Here is a 23004-nt window from a genome sequence, read left to right as displayed (position 1 = left end):
ATGAGGAAAAGTCATCCCGTCCTGTGACGCACATTGTGTCCAGAACAGAAATGCTGGGCTTCGAAGGCTGTCGCACAATTCGCTTTCACACAGCACTTGTGTGCTGATGTGGTAGATGGTGTTTCACTTGCCTGAGCCATTTCCGAAGTTTGAATAGCAGACTGAAGCACATCCCTCTGCCTGTGAGAGAAGCACACGAGCTTTGGGGTCTGAGTATGCTGGGGAAAATGGCAAAGCTGTTGTGAGAAGGGATCCTGATAACCTCGAGGCGAGCAAAACAAGCTTGTGTCAGACAGCTSTGGTGACAGAAACCAGAGCAGCTCTGTCCCCAGGGAAGAGCTGAAGATGGCACAAGAGGCGACACCAGGATGGACTCCAGCCCCCTCCCCCCTACCCAGAGCCCCTGGGGGTACCTGTCCCATCATGCTGGTCCCCCTGGCAAGCGGCTGCGCTGTGGGCACTGGCTCCTCTGATGTCCCATGGGCTTCCTCTGGTGGCTTAGGGCAACGGTCCTTATTGTCCAAGCAATCAATAAGCCAGAACTCTGCATCTCAGAGGCTCAAGCACGCTGTTAAAACATTGCTGGCCTCTGTTCTCTTTAGCCAATAATGAACTGAAAGTGTTCTGGACAGGCCAGAACATGGGGGAAAACACCTTTTCAGCTGATGGGATTGCTGATATATGACAAGGACRCAGCAGGCAACAGAAGGGATGCTGCACAGGGAAAAGGCCCATGGGGTGTGTCACCATCCAGAATATTTGTAGTGGCAACAGTCCCATTTACCAGATTTTTGGGGGTGCTCAGAGACTCCTGGGGTTGAGTGTGTGATTTGATGATGCAGGTTCTTGCTTGTTGGTTGTAGGATTCATCTTATCCTCAGGAAAAAGATGAACTGCTCAGGATGGTCAAAGTTAAAGGACAATCTCGCAGATTTAAAACAATAACTGGTTGTCAAACTGTGTTTTCTGGYAATTAATCCCCATCCAAGAGAACCCACTGTTGAGTTTAGAGAGTGAAATAAGACTTTGCAAAATATTGTAATAGGGAACATTTTTTCTGTGAGCATGTGGCTTTTCTGCCAATGTAATGCCCTATCAGTCRTATTTCTAAAACCATTGGGCTGTGTAAAACTAGGTATAATCTCTGTATAAGTGAACTTGCAGTACAGAAATCAAAGTGGGCTTGTTCTCCCCCAGTTGGAGCCTTGCAAGACCTGCCTGGCTCCCCACATGGTTCACCAGCACTCCAGGTCTCCCGACAGCCTTCCTGAGCAGGCAAGAACAAACAAATTAAGAAGTCACGGGAGAGAAGAAAACGGAGATAGCAGGGGATTTCTAATCAAGCTATTTTAATACTGGGTGTGCTTTAATCACTTACTTAATGGCAGTGCTTAATGAACACTTGAAATAAAGTGTGTTTCTGTCAGAGATTCAACACCCGTGTTTTTAAAACAGTCTTGAGGGAACTCAAATGCTTATTACAACTTTTCAGCAAAAAAAAAAAAATCACAGTTGTGCTATATTAATTTCCAAGATTGAAGGGGAGGGAGGGGTAAAAAAGTTGGARAAAGACAAGAATGTAGACAAGCCAATAGTGGTGGTTTCTCACTAATGTTGTAATTAACCTGAATTTAGTGACTGATTGTAATCTGTCTAGATAGATACTTATTCTAGGCTTTGTCAAATCACATTTACGCTTTCCTTTGCAATTCTCTCCTGGCTGTTGGACTGAATTTTTCATCGCACACCGACCATTCAGGCTTCAGGCAGAGCAGTTTTCTCCAACTCCTCTTGCCTGTCGGTGTACGCTGCCTGTGCCTGTCACCAGCTGTGACACCCCCTGTGCTTCAGGTGCTGATCTGTGTGCCTGTGGACTATGGCATGGCACTGCTGGCTGTGGAGCTGCCTTTGCCATGCATTGTAGCCACAAACACTTGCTGCTGGGCTTCCCAAAAAGGAGCGTGGTCTGAGCAGCTGGAAAAAGGTCACAAACCTTTTCTGCTCCCAARTGACCACGGGAAGCTCTAGCAAGCATCCTGGGTGCCTCCTTCACCGATGTGGTTTCATGATGCAAAGTGTCCTGGGGAGATGGGGAAACTTTCAATGACTGACTTAAAATAACTTTCTTCTTCTGCCCTTTCCTGACTYCCAGCACTTAGTGGAGCTTAGTTCCATGGCAAAGAGCTGAAGTAGAGGTTGTGAGGAAAAGGGGTACCAGGAGGATTTTTTTTGCCTCATCAAGCCATCAGTTTGCCCCTGAAATGTGTGGTGGTTTTGATTTTAGTTTTGTTCTGAGTAAGTGTTAGCAGCTGTAAAGCTGTAAAGTTTCACATCAGCATGGATCCAGCATTTCACTTCACCTCCTCAAAATGGCGAGTCCCTGGGGTGTCCCCCCTGCTGTTTGTAGGCATGAAAGGTCAGTGAGATAAATGGCCTCCCGCTGCCCGCTTGTGAAGCAGGGTTAAAAGACTGCACCTTTTTATTTGTCTTTCATAAATCACAGTATTCCTAAGCCTCTGTTTCCTGTGAGCAACATGTTCCTGTGGGCGTGCTTTCCTATCCCTGTTCCTTTTAGCTTCAGGTGAGGCTAAAAGTAGTGCTGCAAGCCACCCCTCACCGTACCCACTCAGGCATTTTCCCAACTGCACTGTCCAAGGATTGGAGAAGGTTTTGAAAATTAACCATAAAAGTATCTCTGCTGTCAAGAGCCTAAAGAAGCTGGCTTTGGACTTAAAACTCTTACCTCTAGAAAATGGTTTGGGGATGGGGGAGTAACCTGAGCTCTCTATGTTGACCATGCTACATCTTTGCAAAGTTGTCTATGAAAAGAGATTATATAATAGCTCCCGGGGAAGTGGCAAATTGTAATTGCGATTACTGCTGGTGCTGATGAGCTTGTTTCCTCTCCTGGTGACTAGTTTTGGCCAAAACACCCTACTGTTACCTCCTCCTTTTCYACCACTGGTACTCTGTTGCTAAAGCCTGTGTATGACATTGCTCCAMAATTACATTCTTCTTGATCTTGCATTTTTATTGCAACAGCATGTCAGCAAAGGCATAATACAGAATCAGTTTAGCCAGTAAAATGCTGTTGGTATTTTGAGAGGACAGCTGAAACCGCTATCTTCTGGGTTTGCTAAAACCTTCAGCCTMAGAATTATCTCAGGACTCCAGAAATGAGAATAGGCTAAAAAGGGGATGGATTTTTCTTATCTCTTCAGATCAAGGAAGCYTCAAATTCTCCCACAATAACAGGACCATTTGGTCTTTTTACTTTGAGGTACTGCTATAGCAATAGTGGAAAGATTTGGAGAGGTTTTGGTGGTGGAGCTTACATTGTGTTTTCCTCCTAAATTTAACATTCACTGTCAAAAAGTTGGATCTGTTTTTTCAAATGACCCTCTCTTTCAGGAATGAAAGGGAGTGCATGCATACATTCATCCTTAAATTGTTGGGATTTTTAAATTTCACTTATTTTAGTCTTAATTGGAAAGACCATCTGCTGGTATCTGCAACCAATGCATAATTTGCTGACAGGAGGGGAAGAGTGTCTGGGGCCTTTTTCTGGCTTTTTAGAAACTACTTTGTGTTTAAAGAGGAAAACAAAACCAAAAAGAGCCCAGCACCTCTTTGGGTGTTGACGAGGGACGTTTGGTCTTGTGTGAGGAGTGTTGCTTGCCTCATGGTTCTCTGCAAAGCTCCCTGCCTGCCTGCGACCTCCTTTGTAGATGCCTGTCCTTTGAAGGGTCATTAATTTAATATCTTTCTCTGTGCAGCAGCTGGAACAAATGGTGGCCCCAGCTCCAGCAGGAGCTCCCAGCTGCCCGCCTCGCCCAGCGCTGACCTACTGGCATTTTTGCCGTGGCTGTCTCAGGCTTTTTATAGTTTTTGCACACTTGTTGCATATAGGATACCTTACAGGTGTGGGCCTTCACTGAAGCTTTAGCTGACTGTTTAGGGAAGGCTTGGTTGTTTTTTGTTTTTTTTTTTTTTTTTTTTTTTTTTTTTCTGGACTCCTGCTTTTCTTCGGAAGCATTTAAAAAATGAGGGAAATCTTACTGGATTCAGACTGAATTTGAGCTGCAGCATTTCACCATGAACTCAGCAGAGACGAATTTGAACTGTCTCACAGTGTGCTCCTCAGATGAGAGAGCAGGCACATGTCTGAAATGCTGAGTGGCTCTGCSAGTGCAGGTGCAGCACTGCCAGTGCAGGGCGCTTGCAGGGGTCACCCAGCCATGTGGCAGCAGCTGTGCCAGTGCCACAGCCAGGGGATTTCTCACTCTGCTCCTTGGCCTGGCCAAAATGCCTGAGTAGGTTCAAGCTTTACCACTTGCAGAGTGATTGCTGTTTGCACGGAAGTGTTTGCTGTCGTACTGACCTGTTCATGCGTTCCTTTGACAGAGCCATAGCTTTGAACAGGTGTCCAGTGCATAGCAAAGCTCCTGCTGGGATGATGACTACGGCTGGGTCAGAGCCCTCCTCCCTCCAAGTTCTTACCCTTTGCCCACCAACATCGTACTGGGGATTTGGGGCATTTTTTTTTTTCATTTCATTTATAAAATGGAATAGCAGTTTCATCTTAGCACTAACTGGTCAGATAATTTGGCTCCTGCTGTTTCCAGTACATGTATGCTCTCCCAGTCCTGTTGGTGTCCTTCAGGGGACTGTCACCTGCATACACAGCCTCACTTCAACCTGAGAGCACGTGCTTGGGAGAAATAAAAGATATCAACTGGGATGGCCAAGCTGGTGAGAAAAAGTGCCCCAGGAGGTGCTGCAGAGAGGCYATTTCCCAAAGGGTGCTGGTGATGTCTGTGCTGCTACACTGTGCTCTGGGACTGGAGCCCTGATGGCCTCGTGGTCTCTGAGAAGGAGACCACCAAGGTTTGGTTGCTCAGGAGGGTCCCTTTGAGCAGAGTGCTATGGGGCACAGCTGTGTGTCCCCAGGCCAACAGGAACAGGTTTCCCCTTTGCCACCAGCCTTTAGTGCTCATAACAGGTCACAYGTGCATGACAAGGTGTCCTAAAACATAACAGGAGATCTTCAGGTTGTAAACCACATCCTCATTTTTAGTTATTTTTGGTTTTTTGAATTGCAGATCTTGAGCTATGCTGTGTGTCCCATTTCCTTTACTTTCCAGGGTGTGTGAAGATGCTTCGGCAAAGAGAATGGAACTTAAGTGGTGTGGTGTGGTAATCCACCACATATGCCGCATCAGAGCTGTGCTGGAGACAGCTTCAACAAACATTCAGCTTCTCCAGATTGTCTTGGAAATGAGAATTTTATCCTYCTTCGCTTTGTTGTGTTTTTAGAAGCTGCTTAGGTACTTACTTGCACCAAAATGCTGTGTTTTGGTGGGTGGATGTAGTATACTTTCTGCGCTGAAATACCAAAGAACCTCACACAGGACACTGTGTAATTATGTAATTGTCTCATTGAAGGTGTGTGGACTGATGGGTTTTGCAGGGGAAGATTTTCAGGCTGTGCTGACGAGAAGAGGTGCTCTGTGTTAGGTATAAGTGTTACCAGTATGCCAGGGAGAGCTGTGGAGGCTGTGGGCTTGGCCAGCAGGTGCTCAGTGAGCCATGGGGAATGGAGTTCCCCCTGCGTGGAGGTCATGTGAACAGAGATTGAGTCTCTGTCAGTCTCTCAAGTGTTTCTGCAGCTGTGTGCATTGTCTTCGGAGGATTTGGGGAGACAAATGTAGTAAGAGTGGCGTGTTTGTCGGAGGAGGAAGCCAGTGGGTAAAGACTGGGATGCAGCACTGTCTGGTACCTCAGTGTGAGGAAGGATCWGGCCATGTCTCACAGCCCTGGAAAGCCTCTGGGGCAGCAGTGCCCACTGTGAGCAGTAGGCACTGGGAGGGGCTTTGGCAACATCCCCAGTCCAGGTGTCTCCAGGGCAAAGGGTGAGGGGCAGTGCCCACAGGACATGATGGGGAGTCTGGGGCCAGTCCCTCACCCCAGCAGGGCTGGGAGGGTTGAGAGGATGGCAAGAGGGCCATCCAGGTCTGCATACACGGTCTTGGTCTCCTGCCCTGAGCCTTCTCTGCAAGGAGGGCCCAGATAACCCATTTGGGTTGACTTGTAGGGCAGATGCTGTGACAGAAACAACTTCAAGTCCACAGAGTTTTTGGAAAATATCATCAGGCCTTTCTCCTCCTGTTTCATTGTGCCTGTGTCACCCTGTGTGTCCTCCAGCTGTCAATCACTGTGACCATCTTGGTGGGACCAGAGGGAATGGGGAGGCTCAGCCTGTGCCCAGTGAGTCCCCGTCTGGTGTCAYGCTGGGGCACCCAGCAGGATTTAGCTGCCAGAGCTCCCCGGGTCTTCCCAAAGCAGTGTGGGGCAGGCAGGCTGGGAAGCTTTGCATTATTGCTATTATTTATTGTTACTTTTTTTTCCAGTTTCTGGCTCTGCAGACCCCCAAATGCTCTTAATGGAGACATGGCCCGTTTATATGTTAATTTTAAGCCCGCTGACAAGCGGTTTGCTTTTCTCCTGACTTCTCACGGTTCCTTCGCCCGCTGAAAGCCGCTGCCATGGGCTTAGGGGATAAGGTGCCGAGAATTAGAAAATAAAATCAAATCTGCAGGATGCTGGAGAGAGAGGGGGTACAGGGATTGGCATGCTCTAAGTATAAATGGGTGATTTCTGAAAGCAAGGAACCCTGATACCAGGGGCGTGCATGACAATTACATTCACTACAATACAAAATGTTAATTACTAAATTTTGAGAAATTAATGCTGATTAGCAGCTGTGTGTGTGTGACCTAAATACATCTATTGCTTATCTTTATTCATAATATACAGTTTATTGTTGATAAAGTAATAGCTGAATGGTGGGCTGGCCCATGCGTCTCATAGCTAAAGACTGAGGCCTGATTTGTAAATTGTCTGAAATTTGTTGGCATCTGTTTTTTGTGGAATTTATACGGATGGAGAAGATGAATAGCAGCCTGAGCTTTCCCCTTTACAACTCAACTCATAGATATTATTGAGAATTCATATTGCTTTTATTATTTGGTCATAAAAATGGACCTAATGCTTGTTGGCTTTAAAACACCTACTAGCGCTGCTTTCTCTCTCCATCTTGCAAAATATAAGACAAGGCCGAAGCTTAAATTAAAATCCTCAGGTTCTTATCTCTTTCCCACAGGAAAGCAAATCTGTGTTGAAAACCGTAAAATTAAGAGGAGAGCAAGGATAGCATAATTTAGCAAAAATTCATGGCACCAGATTCTGAGCTATATGACTGGAGGGATAGGTCAGACATTAAGAAGATACTGCCTGCTAATGCAAGTTCCTTAAGGTGGTGCTCTGGAAACAAGGAAAGCAGAAAATGCTGCACTGGTTCCCGTTTACTCCCTTTCCTCTACTCCTGCCAGCCTTAACAATAAATTGAGTTGTCCATTTAATAACCCATCTGCTTCCAGAAGTCCAGAGAAATCATGGACTTTTGCATGGAGCTATGTACTAACATCTGCTTTGTGCCAGGATTTCAATAGTGAACTCAATGAAAATTAATTTCACTGGCCTCTTAAATTACTTTTCTTCTTAATTCCTTAGGTTTGACAGACTGTCCTTGCTGTCAGTGTGTCTGTCTGAAGGACAGCTTTTGTTTTATTAAAAACCTATTCCATAATTATTTGTGGTAAGAGGCAGGGTAGAGTGGCAGGGTACAAATGATGAGCATCTGTTACATGCTGGCATCGTCACTATGGCTCGTCCCACCATGGAAAGAGCAACCTGAGTTTCAGGCATCATTAATAATGCAGGATTTCATTGGGACTGAGGAGTTCCATTGCCTGGCAGCCTTGATCTAAGGGTGTAATTTTGGGCAGCATCCTTCCATCATGCTGCCTGCCTCTTCTCCTGTGCCACTGTAGGAAGTGCTGGTGGCAAGTGTGCGTCTTGCCCTTGTGGCACTCATTTCAGGACCCTCGAGGGTGTTTGTAGCACTCTGAGTTCTCCTTGATAGTCAGAGGCCTCCCAGCTGTCCCCCTCTAACTCACCCCCTTGAGAGGCTACTGCCAACTGCTTATCTATAAAATGAGACTTATAAGGGTGGCTTCTAGTTAACTGGTAGACAGACCAAGAGTTTTCAACCACAGTTTGTAAATCTGTAAGGGACAAAGTTATTCTTCCTCTGGTGATGGCGKGGGTTTGTCCTGCATGTGCAGGAGAGCAGTGGAGGGGAGGAGTGAAGCTGATGAAGCTCGTGTTGCACTTAAGGCTGGAGATATGGCAAGCCTGTACTTTAAGCCTTCTTTTTTTAAATGCTGTTCCAGTAACCAAAGGGTTTCTCTGGTGCTGCTGCTGACTCTGCTGTCCTTAGGTAGCAGCTCTTGGTGCACAGTGCCTATGTTGCTCCTCCTGCCCTGCAGCTCTCCATTTGCCATTTCCGCAGCCCTGCCTCAATGTCTCCCAAATGCCTTTCTTCCTGCCCCCAGCCCCCACCCATTTCCCTGCATTTCCTCAATATCTGCATCCTTCCTCAGGTGCCAGTGGTTTGAAGATGCCAATTCTGGCAGCAAACCTTGTTTCCCTCCACTAGCCCCGATGTCATGTCTGTCCATCTGTTTTCCTTGCTTCAGTAACGCAAATATTTAAAAACAGCATTTTGGAAATGTTATCTTTTTTTTTCCAAAGCAGAAGCCTCACTTTGCTAACACAATTTCATTTTTGTTCTTCTCTTGCAGTCCAACAAGGTGCCCGTGGTACAGCCTTCCCATGCGGTTCACCCCCTCACCCCTCTTATCACCTACAGCGATGAGCACTTTTCCCCGGGGTCACACCCATCACACATCCCCTCTGATGTCAGCTCCAAACAAGGTGAGCCCATCCTTTCCCAGCATGGTGGGGATGCAGGGTGGGTCCCTCCGTGCTGCTGACACAAAAAATATTTATAATATTTTAGAGGGAGGGTTCCAGGTGCATATGCCTGCTTTCAGAGATGGTAATKCTGCCATAATGCTGATACTTAACTTGGCTGCTTAAATTTTTATGCTCTTTCTAATGTGATAATTTGGTCTTGCTTTTCTGGTCAAAGTYTTTCAAAATCTCAAAAAACAGCAGCCAGTCTTCACCATTTCCTGTGGTGCCCAAAGCCTGCAGCATGTAGATGCAGAAAGGGGCACCATCCCATACTTCCCTGAAAATATGGGACAAGTGCTTCAGTAGTGATGTTACTACAATCTTCTCCTTTTCCCTTTCACTTAAAATTGTATTTTATGTCCTTTTGTTCTGGCTGTCCATATTCTTCCATGGCAATTGGCATAATCAAAGCATTGCCCATAAAAAAAGTTTTGAGCCTGGGCAAGTAAAAACTTTACAAACATGATATTTTTTAACCTTCTTGTGCTGGCTTCCTTCTGCAGAAAGCATCCTTTTAGATATCTGAGTCATGGACGTCAGTTTTCTCTGTACCTCTAGGACTCCTTAAGGCAAACACAAAAGCTCTTCCTAGATCCACGTCTGGGAATCTCAGACCAGCCCTGCTCAGGGTTAGTCTGCAGGCCCCCACAGAAGTGCAGTCTCCAAGTGTCAAGCCCAGCCTGTGCCAAGAGCTTCTGCCCAGTACCCAGGAGAATCCAAGGGATTCCTGGGAAGGGTGTGGTTGCTTACATTGTGTCGAAGGAGCTGAGGAGGGATGTGATGGATGTTGGGGACGTGCGAGCGGAGGACTGGCCATGGCTCTCATGGGTCTGAGCCAGGGTTTGGGTAGGCACCTGAGGAGAAAAGCCTGCATGGGACAGCTGATGGTAAGGAGGAAAGGAGAGAGAGCAGAGGGTTTCCAAAGGCATTCACTGTATTTTGGATATCTCTGCACAGGCAGGAAGCCTGCCGGTGCCGTGGCTGGTCCTGGAGGGTGCCTCTCACCACCTATCTCTGCACTCGCATGCGCCACCACATGCTGTGACACCCAGCTGACAGATCTTGAAGCTCTGCTTTACCTGGGCACACATCCACGTGCACAGTTGTCTCATTTATCTGAAGATTTTTCTAGTCATCACTGTTCAGGGAGAGAGACTTTTTTGTTCTCTTTCCCTGAATGCCTAGGTTTTATTTTGGCTGTACTATGGAGATAATAACAGGGTCTACATCCAGAAAATGCTATGGCTGTGTGGCTCTGTGTGTTTTTTGCTGTTTGTTGGTTAGTTGTTTGTTTTTTTCTAGGGAGAGGAAATACAAAAAGCACTCTGCCTGGAAAGCCTGGGCTGTAAATACGTGTATATCTTTTTCAGACTTGGAAGAAGCAAATGGAGACCTCCTGTCCTCATTTGTCTTCCTCCTTTGCATCAGTGCCCAGGAGAAGGATATTCACACCCATTCCTTGAAATCCCAGGGGTGCCACGCGTTAAGAGAACGGGATTTCCACCTCTTGCTGAAGCTGGCTGCGACAGCTGGGGCACAACCCGCTGCTGCAGTTTGTGCACTCAAGAGGTTTTTGGTTACTGCATGCAGCRTTTGCCCTCCTGTGCCCCATTTTTTTTGCCTTTACCCCAGTTTATTTTTGTAATCCTGTACAGCAGACCCAAATTGAACAACACCCAGTTTGTTGTTTCTGCTGCACATCCTCTCTTCCRCTGCTTCTGTACCCTCTTCCCTGTCCAGCATCCTACCAGTCACATCCCCATCCCTGAGCACAAGACTGCTGAGGGGCTCTGCCAGGAGGCACAAAGCTCATTACCCTCTGGTGATCCTGAATGCGCTCTTGATCCCTTTGCTCAGTGTCTGGCAAAGATGGGGATGGATAATGTGGATAATGCAGGCTGGAGACTACTGGTTTTKTCTGGGATGGTCTCCTTGATGTGTGTGGTCTTTCCATCCGTRCTCCCTGTTTCGGCGCCACCGGCATGTGGGAGCAGCCGCAGTGAAGTAGCCCATGCAGTTGCTGCAAAGAGARGATTTTTTTTTTCCTCAGGTCCTCTGCCAAACGCCTCCAACCATTGTTTCTGTCCTCGCCTCCCACTGTGGGTCTGGAACAAGGCACTGCCCTGGCGCCCTAGCCCTGATGCCTGGGTGCTCTCCTCCCACTGAAATGCTCCAACAACAGGGTCCTCAGCAGCTTGCCCTCAGCATTCCGCTTGCACCCAAGGAACTTTGGGGTGAACACACAGCACTGCCTTCCTAAAGGCAGTCACTCATTTCATTTTTCATTTCATTTCATTTCATTTCATTTCATTTCATTTCATTTCATTTCATTTCATTTCATTTCATATTTCATTATTTACATAACACTCTCAAGAGAACTTGCTTTGGAGGACACGGGCCATGCAGTAACTGAGTGTGCTCCTGTGGGCATTAGGTGCTGGTAGCCCTCCATAAGGGGCCAGAAGTTTTGGATTAGCAATAACAGCTGTGCTTTGGTTAAGGGAGTGCAGTGCTGTCTCTGTGGGTCAGAACTGCAGATTCTGGGGAAGGAGCGGCCCAGCTCCTTGTGCAGAGCTTGGTCTGGCAGGGGCAAGGTCATGTCATCACTTCCAGGAGCACCAGTCATCACCAGAGATGTGAGAGTTGTGGTGCTGAGTTTCTTTTTCACCTTGTTTGGTTTTGGTTTTTTTAACCACTCAGAAAGAGTATTCCTCTCATGTAAAAGCCCTGGGACATGTAAAGTGTTTCCTTTCCTGTCAGCTACCAGCTGTTTTACACCTTTGAAAAGACAACTGGTGAGAAATTCGATCCTCACTCGGGTTGTGGTTCCAAGTCTGAAAATTTTGCCTTTTTGAGACAATAACACCACCGGTATTATTTTCCATGCTTTCCTGTACACASTCCTGACAGACATTCTTCAAATCTTGTAATTAAATTCAGAAGATTTAAATACGAACTGGGGAGGAGAATAAATCAGTAACATCAATCTATAAACTAAGTCTCAAGGTAGCACGTGTTCAGCCTTGGACCTTTGGAGTGTCACCACATAAATATTTAATACCCTTTTAAAGCAGCTGATTTAACATGTGAAGTAGACTTAACAATTCCTTCTGCTTCACCCCCTCTTCCCCAAACACATTTAAATAAACCAATGTCTTTGTGGCCTCTGCAACTGTAATTCCATGTCTCCTGGGGGCACAAGGTTTAGGTGAAGAATGGAGACCACAGACCCTTTTGGGATGAGGATTAGCTTTAATCTTGAGGTGATTCTTGCWGTTGTAGGACTCTGTGTTCTGGGGAATGTGAGCTGATGGATCATTCCTGATGGGACTCTTATTTTTCCATGAAATACTACAATTGCAAAACAGATTGACCTTGGAGCCCACAGGAGTCAACTCGATGAAGAGCTTAGTTGGAACTGGAGTGACAATTGGAAGCCAAATGAATCATATCAAGTGTGACCATTACAGGCCTGAAAATGATTCTTAATTAACCACTGATCCTCAGCGGTAGCAAGTTTCCAAAATCTGTGAATCCATAAGGGAACCCGTGAAAATATAGAAGTAGCAATTTACCTAATCTAATAGCTGTGCTGTGCTGTCTCTTTGAGAAAGCTTTATTTTCCCCTTGTTTCACGATGTGTTAGAAAAGGTCCTCAGGATCCAGTTGGGTTTGGTGAGACCACTGAGAGGGCAGTATCGTCTAACGCGCTTCACAGGAGACCTAAACTTGCACAGGTCCTTACCCATTTATTTCCTCCTTTCCTTTTTTTTTTTTCTGGTATTTCCCTTTGAATTGCAGTATCATGTGCAAGTAGTTTTAAAGGTGCCATGTGGAACCTTTTGCTTCAGCACTAACCAAGAAGGTGATTATTTCTTACCCAAAGCAGCTGTATTGTACTATTTCCATTGTAGTATTAGCTGTAGCAGTTCCATTGTGATATTAGCTGGGAACTGTAGGTCACATATGGGGAAAATCACTCATTCTTCTGTGCTTTTTAACAGGCATGTCCAGGCATCCTCCAGCTCCTGATCTCCCTACCTTCTATCCCTTGTCTCCAGGGGGGGTTGGACAGATAACACCACCTCTTGGCTGGTAAGATTTTCTAGCTTCTTTTTAGACAGGTGCATGTTCACACCATTTGCTATTGTTGAATCAGTCATAGCATTTACAAAATAATAACAATAATAATAATAATAATAATAATGTATTTGCAGTAAGAAATTGATACTTTATTTTAGTTGAAAGGATGAAAAGCTGTGAGTCTTTGAAATGAATTGAATCTGGTTTTTGAACAGGTACAGAAATTGAAGTGTGTAGATTTCACTTTGAAGTCTGTATATTTCTTATGGCTCAGATTTGTGGCTCATAGCTTTTGGAAAGATAGCAGAAAATAGTTCTCAAGGAATGTAATCTAAATTTTAATTAACAATGTTGCAATTACTGAGGAGAGGGGAGGTAAGAAGGAACTTCGAAGTGTGTGTATGTGGGGAAATCTTGAAACTGCCCCAAATGGAGAACAAACTTTTGTAGTCTGCTGCTTTTTACAGTTTCTGTGTGGAGAGAAGCCTCCGTCACTGGGAGATCTTGCTGCTCTTGCTAATACTAGCATTCTCATGATCTCTTGCTGCCACTCTGGGTGTCCTTTTCCTTTTGGAGGAAATGTGGTATTTTCAGAGCAATAGATTTGGCAGGGTGCTTCATGTCTGCTAAGGGTAGATACATACTCGCCTTCAGTTCTCTTGGAGCAGGAAATAAGGAAACTCGGCCACAATTTCAGTGCTTTAGAATCTGTACTGTTACTAGCCTGTGCCCATGCAATGAGGGATGCAGATTTTTGGGATTTTTTTAATGTCTCCGAGGGAGGGAAAAATGATCCAAATGACAACAGGCAGAGAAAGTAGAGAGCAGAAATGTATGAAATGCTGTATCGCTGGCAAATCTTTCAGAAAAGGCCACATGCTTTTTTGGAGCAAATTATTAGTAGATAACAAAGTACCTATCTATTTTTTTAATCTTTCCCCCTCCCCTCCCCTTCCCATTTTGCTGCTTAGCTGACTCCTCACTTCCACTGCCACCAGGCAGTTGCTAGCATGCATTTTCCAGATGTGGTCAATCTGAATGATATCTTGATGCAGATGCGGGGGGGAGGGAAGAGGGAAAAGAGAAAGGAGAGACAAGATCCAACCTGACAAGACTCGGGGATGTGTTCAGCAGCACTGACCAAGCGTGGGACATACGCAGCTGTCCCTTATGCTATGGTTCCCTGCTGTGAGGTAGTGCTGTTGAGACTTCAACTTTTCTTTTAATTTCCTCTTCCCTTTGAGCRCTGCTCATTTCCAGTAACGTGCTCCAAGTCTGAAACCTATGTCCTGAACCTTACAAAGGCCAGGTTCCATTTTCTCTCCTCTGAGAGCTGACCAGTCCATAAGCAACTGTTTGAAGAGGATTGATGTGTATGGTGTCCTGGCTGCTAGAGGTGTTTGGGCTGAACTGGTATTTGCCCACATTACCATCACCTGCTACTTAAGGGTGTTCATTTAGTCATGACTGAACCATTGCAAACTGAAACTAATCAAAATGTAGGATGACGATAAAAATTAAAGACCCCAAATTACAGAATGGTGACAAAATATTCTGTGTGTATGGGAGTGTAAAGGAGGCAAAAACTTCACACAAGTTTCTCTTACTGGACTGCAAAGTTCAATCTTTAAGTAGTAAGACAGACTTGTGTTACTGTGGTCTTCTACGTGGTTGGGTTGGTGTTTTTTTATCAAATAAATTTCTACTTAGAAAAGCTGTCCACTTGTACCTCACTATAGCATATGCTAATGGAGAGAGTCCTAAGTTTTCAAAGACTTAGTAAAACTGTTCAAAAGACTTTTTAGCTTAATAATTCACCATCTGGTGTTCTTGCTCTGATCTAGAGTAGAACTATTTGGCATAAGATGCTTTTTTCCTACGAGCTTGTTTAACAAATCTKATTCCAGTGCTTCTAAAACTAGGTGAGAGAGGGATAGAGATAGAGGAGTGTGCATGTGTGYGTGTGTRCCCTGGGGGAGGAAGGCTGGTTGTTTTGCTTTCCTTCCCAGTGGAAACTTAGATTGGGAATCTTTCTATAGCAAGGGAGAAAGTTCAAAGAATTTAAGTATTCATTAGTTTCATTAGGAGAGCTCTTGAAAGTGTTAGCTCTTACTATTTATTTGTGACTAGTACTGAGTTCCCATCAAGAGCTTGTAACTCTAGAGTAACCATTGAATACCATATYGGATGATTGATGGGTTCCTTTCTTCTGTGACCTCAGGCAAGGTCAGCCTGTATATCCCATCTCCAGTGGATTCAGGCAGCCCTATCCATCCTCACTCTCAGTCGACCCTTCCATGTCCAGGTAGGTGTAGGAGGTGAATGACTGACTGGGGAGTAACTGCTGGCATTAGAGGGCAAGTTGCTCTTCCGCTTGCATCTTGGTCTGCCTTTGCTTGCTTTTCAGTCAGCTAAAACCTTACGCATACATTTTAATTTAACTTACGTGTGTATATGCAGCTTGCCTGGATCCCACGCTGGTCTCATTCAGCATTTTCTTGTCAGTTTCTGAAGTGTTGCAATGAGTAGCGCCAGTGAATTGCCAACAATTAATTGAGCTGTTTCATCTGAAATGAGTTGCAAGTTCATTTCTAGATGCAACACACAGTGTGCATCCTTGGGTTTTGTTCATGCCAGTATGCAACCAGGTGGATTGTCGCTCTAGTCTGTGTTCTGTAGTTCCAATTTCTAAGTTGCTGGAAATCAGTGCTGAATCACGTAGGTAATGCTCTGTGTGGAAACTTGCTCGCAAGTAGGTATTTCATAGCCCAAAGCCACTAATGGCAGGGGATGCCAGCACAGTGTTTGTACTGGTGTGTGACTCAGGCACTGTGTCTTTGTGTCGAAGTGCAAGCAATGCTAATTGAGACTTGGCCGTGACACACTCCAGACCTCTCTGCTCTGCTTTCGCATTCTAAAGACAGCTTCTGCGTCCTGTGCTTGGGGTACACAAGGTTGCAATACACAATTCTTGAGTTTTTTCTGTGACCTGTAGAAGACACATCCTCTTGCACAGGGATTTAAGGCAGGCCACTTGATAAGTGGTAGGTCCTCTTGTCTCTTTGTGTGTGGGCTCCTTTGGATTATCACTGTCCCTTCACTTCTTTACAGAGGAATGATAAGCATGTGCCTGTCAAGGTGATTGGGAAGAAAGCCCATTCTTTCTCCATGATAAAATCACCTGATTTGGTTACAGGGCTTTGTGTTTCCTTCACTTTGATGACATGAAGGAAAAGGACAACAAGGGGACTAGGGAAGGGTGAAAGGAGAGGCTGGATGCAATTCCTTAGCCATCTCTCCTTCAGCAAAACTTCAGAGCATGAGCTTGCTTTTGATGTTAACAGTACTTCCCACCAGTTTAAAATACAGCATGCAGGTTTTCTGCTGCGCCTGAGCTTGCAATGCTCAACACCTTCAAGATCAGTCTCAGCTGTCCTGGAGAATGACCTGGGTTAGCAGGGTGGGATTATTCAGTTAATGATACTTTGGTTTTATTTTCCATTTTCCTTCTGGTACAAATGAAAGGAAGCTTTAATTAGGACAAAAATCTCTCCCTGCTCCCATCCTTCATCCAGGATGCAGGATTTTCAAATTTTATTTTAAGCATTTGAGGTAAGAATAGTGGGTGATGTTAAAATCTTTTACCTTCAGTACCTTGAAAAGTAAAGAGAGCCATCAGGGACTTCTTGAAAAGACTCTTCTTTCATTTTATTTGTTTCTGCATGGCAGTTTCCTCCTTTGCATTGGCTGGTGGTGGATATTTTAAGAATGTTTATATCTTGGTGTGGAAATATGGTTTTTTGGTTAAGAAATGTGTATTTTTATTGCTAGACAGTGCAACAGTACAAACATTAAATATTTCTTGTTTGCGTATTAAGTATTTCTTAATACTTAAAAGTATTTAAGTATTTGCTAAAAGTATTTGCCTGAAAGGTAATCAAATACCTTCTCTCCAACCAAAATGTTGACTGATTTGTTTTTTTGTTTGTTTTTCTTGAATAATTTGGGTACAATGCACAAATCTTAGCCAAATATTTTTCGTGTGCTCTTCAGGAGTTGTCGTCATTGCAAGCTCCGTAGCATTTGCATTCCTGGAGTGTCCTGCTGCTGTCATATGTGTTTGATGCCTGTCCTCAGTGAGGGTTACAGACCTTGCTTTGTTTTCTCTTTTAGGTTTTCACATCACATGATTCCTGGTCCCCCAGGCCCTCACACAACTGGAATCCCTCACCCAGCTATTGTAACACCTCAAGTAAAACAAGAACATCTGCACAACGACAGTGAGCTAATGCATGTGTGAGTCTGCCTTCCTGCACTAGAAACCTTAGTGAATAAATGTTGGAGAACTAATTCTATATGAAGAAGGATCAAGGATACTTTTAAAAAAGTGTGTTTCATGACCTTTTTCAATTTTAACTCTTCTCCTATAGCGAAAAAAGGATTTGTGGGCTACTGTTTGGTAAGGGTAATGAGACATGAACCCATTTTTCATTCCAGTGCAGCACTTTTAAGCTGTTGGCAACAGCCATCTTGATTCAGTCATAATCATGGACCTGTCCAGCTGTGACTGGTGCTTGAGTGTAAACTCATGAACTTCTGCTGGAAAAGTTCTTACCTGCAAAATTCGCTAGTAAAAAGCAATCTCATTGCTTAGTACTCAAAGGCAAAAGGCCTAGGAAAGAAGGGAATGAGAAGCTATTCTGCCGTGAAATTCGTCTTTTAGGGTGCCATGGATAGATAGCCTCTCAAAAAGAGAATTGAGACAAGTGATGAATTTGGAGCAGATTCACAGATTAAATGTTACTTTCTAGAGAATGTCACCTGACACCCTATCTGCGTATTAAACAGAAAGATATGAAATGGATGGGATATGACCACTGATATTCTCACTTACTACTTAAGTGCTACTCTAACCACAAGTTAGTAATTTTAAATTGGATCTTTTTAGGTTGAAGGCAAATTAATGTTTTTTCCTTTCCCTTTCCCAACCACGTTTTAGGAAGCCTCAGCACGAACAGAGAAAAGAACAAGAGCCAAAAAGACCTCATATCAAGAAACCTCTGAATGCTTTCATGTTGTACATGAAAGAAATGAGAGCAAATGTTGTAGCAGAGTGTACTCTGAAAGAAAGCGCAGCTATCAACCAGATCCTTGGCAGAAGGGTATGTACAGGAGGGTTTGGGAGTGCTCACAAGTGCTGCTAATTTGTGTTTCCCTTCAGCTGGGTGTGAAGGCTGACTTTCTGCTTGAGTTGATTACTGATGTGCAACTATTGAATTAGCTAACGAAGATAAAACATGCAGCAAAACTAAATGCAGTATCTTGATGTTCTTTCTTCAGCATTAGCAACATCATCAAATTTGTGTCTGTTCCACTCATGTTATGGTGTCCACAGCTCAGACATGAAAAATCCTCAATGGAAGGAGCGTTCAGATCACGTTCTGGGTCCTCCCTTAGGCCAGTGTCCATCAGAGCAGGAAGGGATCATTCAAAGACAAACACTGGATGCCACTGGAGTTGAAACTCAGCTGTGAATATGATGCAGTCCATCTGTAAGTCATGTAGGTTGGAAGGGACCCATGGAATTGTGTAGTCCAACATCCAACAAAGCAGGTCCAGTTACATCAAGTTGCTCAGGAGCCTGTACAGACAAGTTTTGAATGTCTCTGAAGTCAAAAGCCAAGTACTGGTGATCCCAGTCCATGTACCAGAGCCTTGCAGAGATCTGTTTGCTTCTGTGGCATTGTAGTCATGTTTTGTACTTTCCACACTCAGAAAAAAAAACCCATGCAGCCCAACTCACAGTACAGACTTTGTGTTCATTGCCAGTGTTATTCTTCCAAGGGAAGGCAGCTGAGGGAAATGCCCATTTTGCAATTGAGTCCCAGAAATGAGAAAAGGGGTGACTTTTGTACCAATCTGAGTTTGAGTAGGGATTATTCAAATACCCAGTGCACATCTCTTTTTGATCACTGACCAAGACAGTATTGAGAGGCACTGTGACTCTGGGAAAACCCTGTGCTTTTAAATGGGAAATCAGCACACGACCTTAAAGTGCTTATTTTATGTTACACTCTGAAGACTTCTGCTCCAAACAGAGCAGAAATCTATTGGTACTTGTCCCAGTTCGTGCAGTTTTCTGCCTTCTGTTCTTGTTACCTCCCCTTACAGGACATCTTGGTGCTTGCCTTTTCCATGCTTTCATGCAAGGCTCTAGGATCCTGTATGGGCCATTTGGTTAAGAGTTGGACTTGATGATCCTTGAGAGTTCCTCTCAACTCAGAATATTCTGTGATCTGTGAACTACCCTTACAGCTGATGGCAGTCCCAGATGATTGATCTTAGTGGGTCAGCCTTGTTTTCTTGGCCTGAACTAGAGCAGAGGCTTATTTATCTCTATTTTGGTAAGGAATCAGGCCCCAGGGCTCCATTGCTTGCTTTTTCTGCAGCTTGAAGTCTCTTTGCAAGTTACTGCTCTCCATGAAAGTACCTCAAATCCCACTTTTTTGCACCTGTGGTGCAAACAATGCATGAGTTATCCAATGTAATTGCTTGAAGATTAATTATGGTCAAGTGGTTTGTGTTCAGTCATCCTGGCCACTATGTTACCTTGTGCTACCCCAGAGCAGGAACCACCTCTTCTCACGAGCTGACACTTTGTGTGCTGCTGGGCTCTCCGCTGCCACAGCATTGTGTTCACTGCCCTCCACCTTTTGTAAGTGCTTATGGAGTTTAAGAGCTGCAGACAGGCTGAGCTGCTGTACTCTCAATAACTCATCCAACTCGCCAAGTTGAGGCAGACAAGTGATTTAGTTCACATCCTCTGATATGTAACAAAACAACATATTCAATCATGCAAAAATGATCTGATCTGAAATCTTAGTTCATGTTATGTTATTAGCATGTTATTGTTGTATGAGTGCCTTAATGATATCAGGTTTGTCTGTTTTCTGGAGCATTTTTTAAATTCTTCTCCCCTCACTTCCCCATGGATGTTGTCAAACAAGAAGATGCATCTAATGTTGCTGCAGCAGTAGAACTTAATTCTAAATAAAAGGCCGTTACTCCTGCAGGTTCAGGTCTATGATAGGTATTTCAACAAGAACAAAATCACTAAATACGAATGTAGCTGGTGCCTTTTCAAATGTGCAGGTTGTGAGGGATTTTTGTTTGCATTTGTGTGGGGGGGTGTTATTAAGTACATGAAACCAGGAAATGTATTCCTGCTTGTCTACAAAGGTCAACCCATGTAATTTGTAACATTGTACTTCTGTGATTTCTTAATATTAGAAACTTTTGCAGCTGCCATTTTCTTTTTCAATCAGAAAGCAGGTACCTTGAAGTTCAATACTTAGAAGCTGATCTTGGAACAGGAGTGCTGGTCCCCAGAAAGCCTTCTGTGTTGGCATTGAAAACTTGTGTCTAGCTGCTGCTTGAAACTAAGACAGCAGACCCTTCTGTCAAGGGGAGATTGCTGCCCTTTAAAAGCAGCACAAAACCCTTCAGATTTTTGTCAGGAGCTAAAGTTTGGGGTTTGTTGCTGGTTTTTTGTTGGGATTTGCTTTTGTTTGTTTGTTGTTGGTTTTTTTAAGTAGTGTTGGGAGAGTGTGGTTCTGTGAGCAGATTATTTGGTGAGCTGTTTCCATAAATAATTTTTGTCTTGCTCAAGGCACTTGGCAGTTGCAGAGCTGACAAATGCCTGAAAGTCAGTTAATAAACACAGGTGCCTGTAATTGCTAATGAATTTCATTTTTGCAGTGGAGAAGGACTGAATCAAAGTCACTAAAACACTTGCTCAAGTCATCTGTTGTCTAGGTATAACTTAGTTTCTAGTCTAAAGCTGTGTTTATTTTGTTTGCAGTGGCATGCTCTCTCCCGTGAAGAACAAGCAAAATATTATGAACTAGCTCGTAAAGAAAGGCAGCTACACATGCAGCTTTATCCAGGCTGGTCTGCAAGAGACAACTATGTAAGTCACTCACTTGAAGGTTCTTTCTTTAAATTCTCTTTCTTTTCATAACTTGCTAAATTATTATTTCTTCTTTTTCTCTGTAACTTGTTGAAAGATATAGAGACCCTGGATGAGGGTTGGTGAACATACCTATAACATAGACCTTATATTTGCTTTCATTTTGAACACCCAGAAAATGAGATTTTGTTGTTGCTATTGAAGTTCATCGTTTTTGAGGGAAAAAAATAACATGGAAAACATTTTCCTAAAACAGTGGCCAGCACTGTCTGGAAGCTCATGTATTGTGTAGCTGTGAATTTTCCATAATTTTCTATTTGATCACTTATTATCCAAAAATCTTTCTTAGACCTGAGAAAAAAACGGGTGTCTTACTTTCAAGAGAACTGCAAGCCCAGGGGTCTCAATGCAGACAGAACTTTAGCTGAAAGTAATTCATAATGGTCCATCTGTGCAAATCTTGTACAAGTAACCTTCATGGTAGAGCCTGCTGCTATACATGTGTGTATATATGTAAAGAAGTTTTCTTACAGTTACTCTTGCTTTATAATTAAATATCAAACAAGTGTTCATGGCACATTGCACAGCCTGCCCTGCACACTATGGTGCCTACAACGAGCTGTCAGTGTAGCCAAATGTGATGACATCAAGCTCAGAAGCTGCGGCCCTGAGAGACTGATCCTAACCTGAGATCTGGGCTCTTTTCTGTCCCTCCATTAGATGTGACACTGTCTACTGGGATAGGAATGTTTCTGGCTCAGTTTTCCTTCTGCACTACAGGGACAGTAGTTTTTCTCTACTTCAGTGATGTCTTTGTACATTGGAAGGACATTTGTACATTGTACAATCCTTTGTACATTTGTACCAGGATTGAGGTACCTAAATAGAGTGTTAACAGAAATGGTAGAAATTGTCACAGAATGCGCTGACACAGAAACTATGGGATTATTTCGGAAGGAAATGCCCTGGTCTTGCTGACATGCATGCCCAATTTTGTAACCACATACACAACTGTTGTAAGCCCTAGCAGCTTCTTTCTGTTTTCTACAGCCAATAAACTGTCCTGACATTACACAGGTAGGGTTTTTTTTCCAGTAACCAGACCATGTCCACAGAGCTGTCTTGAAGTATAGCTGGCAACAAACAGGGTCTTAGGGAAAGGCTCCCTGGAAACAAATGGATTTTGCTTGTCTCCAATTTACTTGCTGGCAAATCATGCCACTTAGGAGTCTTGTCACCTCATGCTTAGTGAACATCAGGCCTCTAGATGGTCCTGTGATGTTTGGTCATGTTGGCTTTGAGAACCCTGTGTTCTGCCCCAGCCTATGCCACACAGCACAAGCAGTGGACCTGTGGTTTCTTAAATGCCTTGGCAGACATTTGGAGTGTGTGAGGTGGCACGTATGAGTTATCTCTTTGATGTGCTTCCAGCCTACATCCTGTGTGGAAGTATAGCTCTGACATACTCCAGTGCTGTATGTTACAATGAAGAACTCTGCTGGCTTCCTCTTGCAGCCCTCCCCTCTGCTTCTCCAGGAATGCACACGTTCTGCAGTGGTGGTCAGACAGTGATCATAGGAGAGCAGTTTATTGCTGAAACCTTTTCAGATATTTTTTCTTTCCTTCTTAAGTTTTTCTAATTTAAGCAGTCAAAAAGTCAAATTGTATTAATTTAGCACAGGTATTACTGCAGTATTTTGAAGGTTGGAAGTGACTTAGGGGTGGTTCTTCTATTTCACAAAACACAAGTACAAGTAAAAAATATGTACTGTTTGGTTTTAGTTCTATTTTGGTTTGCCTGGTTATTCAGGATTTAAGGAATTTCAAGAAACCGTTAAATATTGTTATTCAATTGTTGAAACTATCTTTTTCATATGTTTTTATTACTGATACTCAAAGCAGTCATGCAAAATTGTGTGATAGACATGGAAGCACAGTGTTTTCACAACATGAGAGTGTCTATGTGTGCTGCAGTTGTCAGAAACTATCTTAGCTGGGAATGCTGACAACTAGTTTTCAGCCGCCTTCTATTCCTTCACTTACGTTATCTCATAGGTAGATCTCAGATCAAC

General features: G+C 44.0%; 1 protein-coding gene across 5 annotated transcripts in view; it reads left to right on the top strand.

The window, feature by feature from the left end:
* The window catches only part of LOC130576220 (lymphoid enhancer-binding factor 1), a 53588-nt gene extending 32020 nt beyond the window's left edge, over nucleotides 1-21568 (top strand). For 4 of the 5 annotated variants that reach the window (XM_057370704.1, XM_057370703.1, XM_057370706.1 and 1 more), the window contains exons 5-10: nucleotides 8706-8838; nucleotides 12885-12975; nucleotides 15185-15268; nucleotides 17137-17259; nucleotides 17963-18125; nucleotides 20825-21568. In XM_057370704.1, the coding sequence (XP_057226687.1) occupies nucleotides 8706-8838; nucleotides 12885-12975; nucleotides 15185-15268; nucleotides 17137-17259; nucleotides 17963-18125; nucleotides 20825-20983 (753 nt within the window). In that variant the 3' untranslated portion in view covers nucleotides 20984-21568. The remainder of the gene's footprint in view (nucleotides 1-8705; nucleotides 8839-12884; nucleotides 12976-15184; nucleotides 15269-17136; nucleotides 17260-17962; nucleotides 18126-20824) is intronic. The other variant, XM_057370707.1, reaches the window with a different exon arrangement.
* Nucleotides 21569-23004: the final 1436 nt, after the last annotated feature.

The sequence above is a fragment of the Malurus melanocephalus genome, unplaced genomic scaffold, assembly GCF_030028575.1.
Source record: "Malurus melanocephalus ecotype Western Australia unplaced genomic scaffold, MMel_1.1 scaffold_131, whole genome shotgun sequence".
Classification (NCBI taxonomy): domain Eukaryota; kingdom Metazoa; phylum Chordata; class Aves; order Passeriformes; family Maluridae; genus Malurus; species Malurus melanocephalus.
This window is presented reverse-complemented; position numbering and strand designations above follow the sequence as displayed.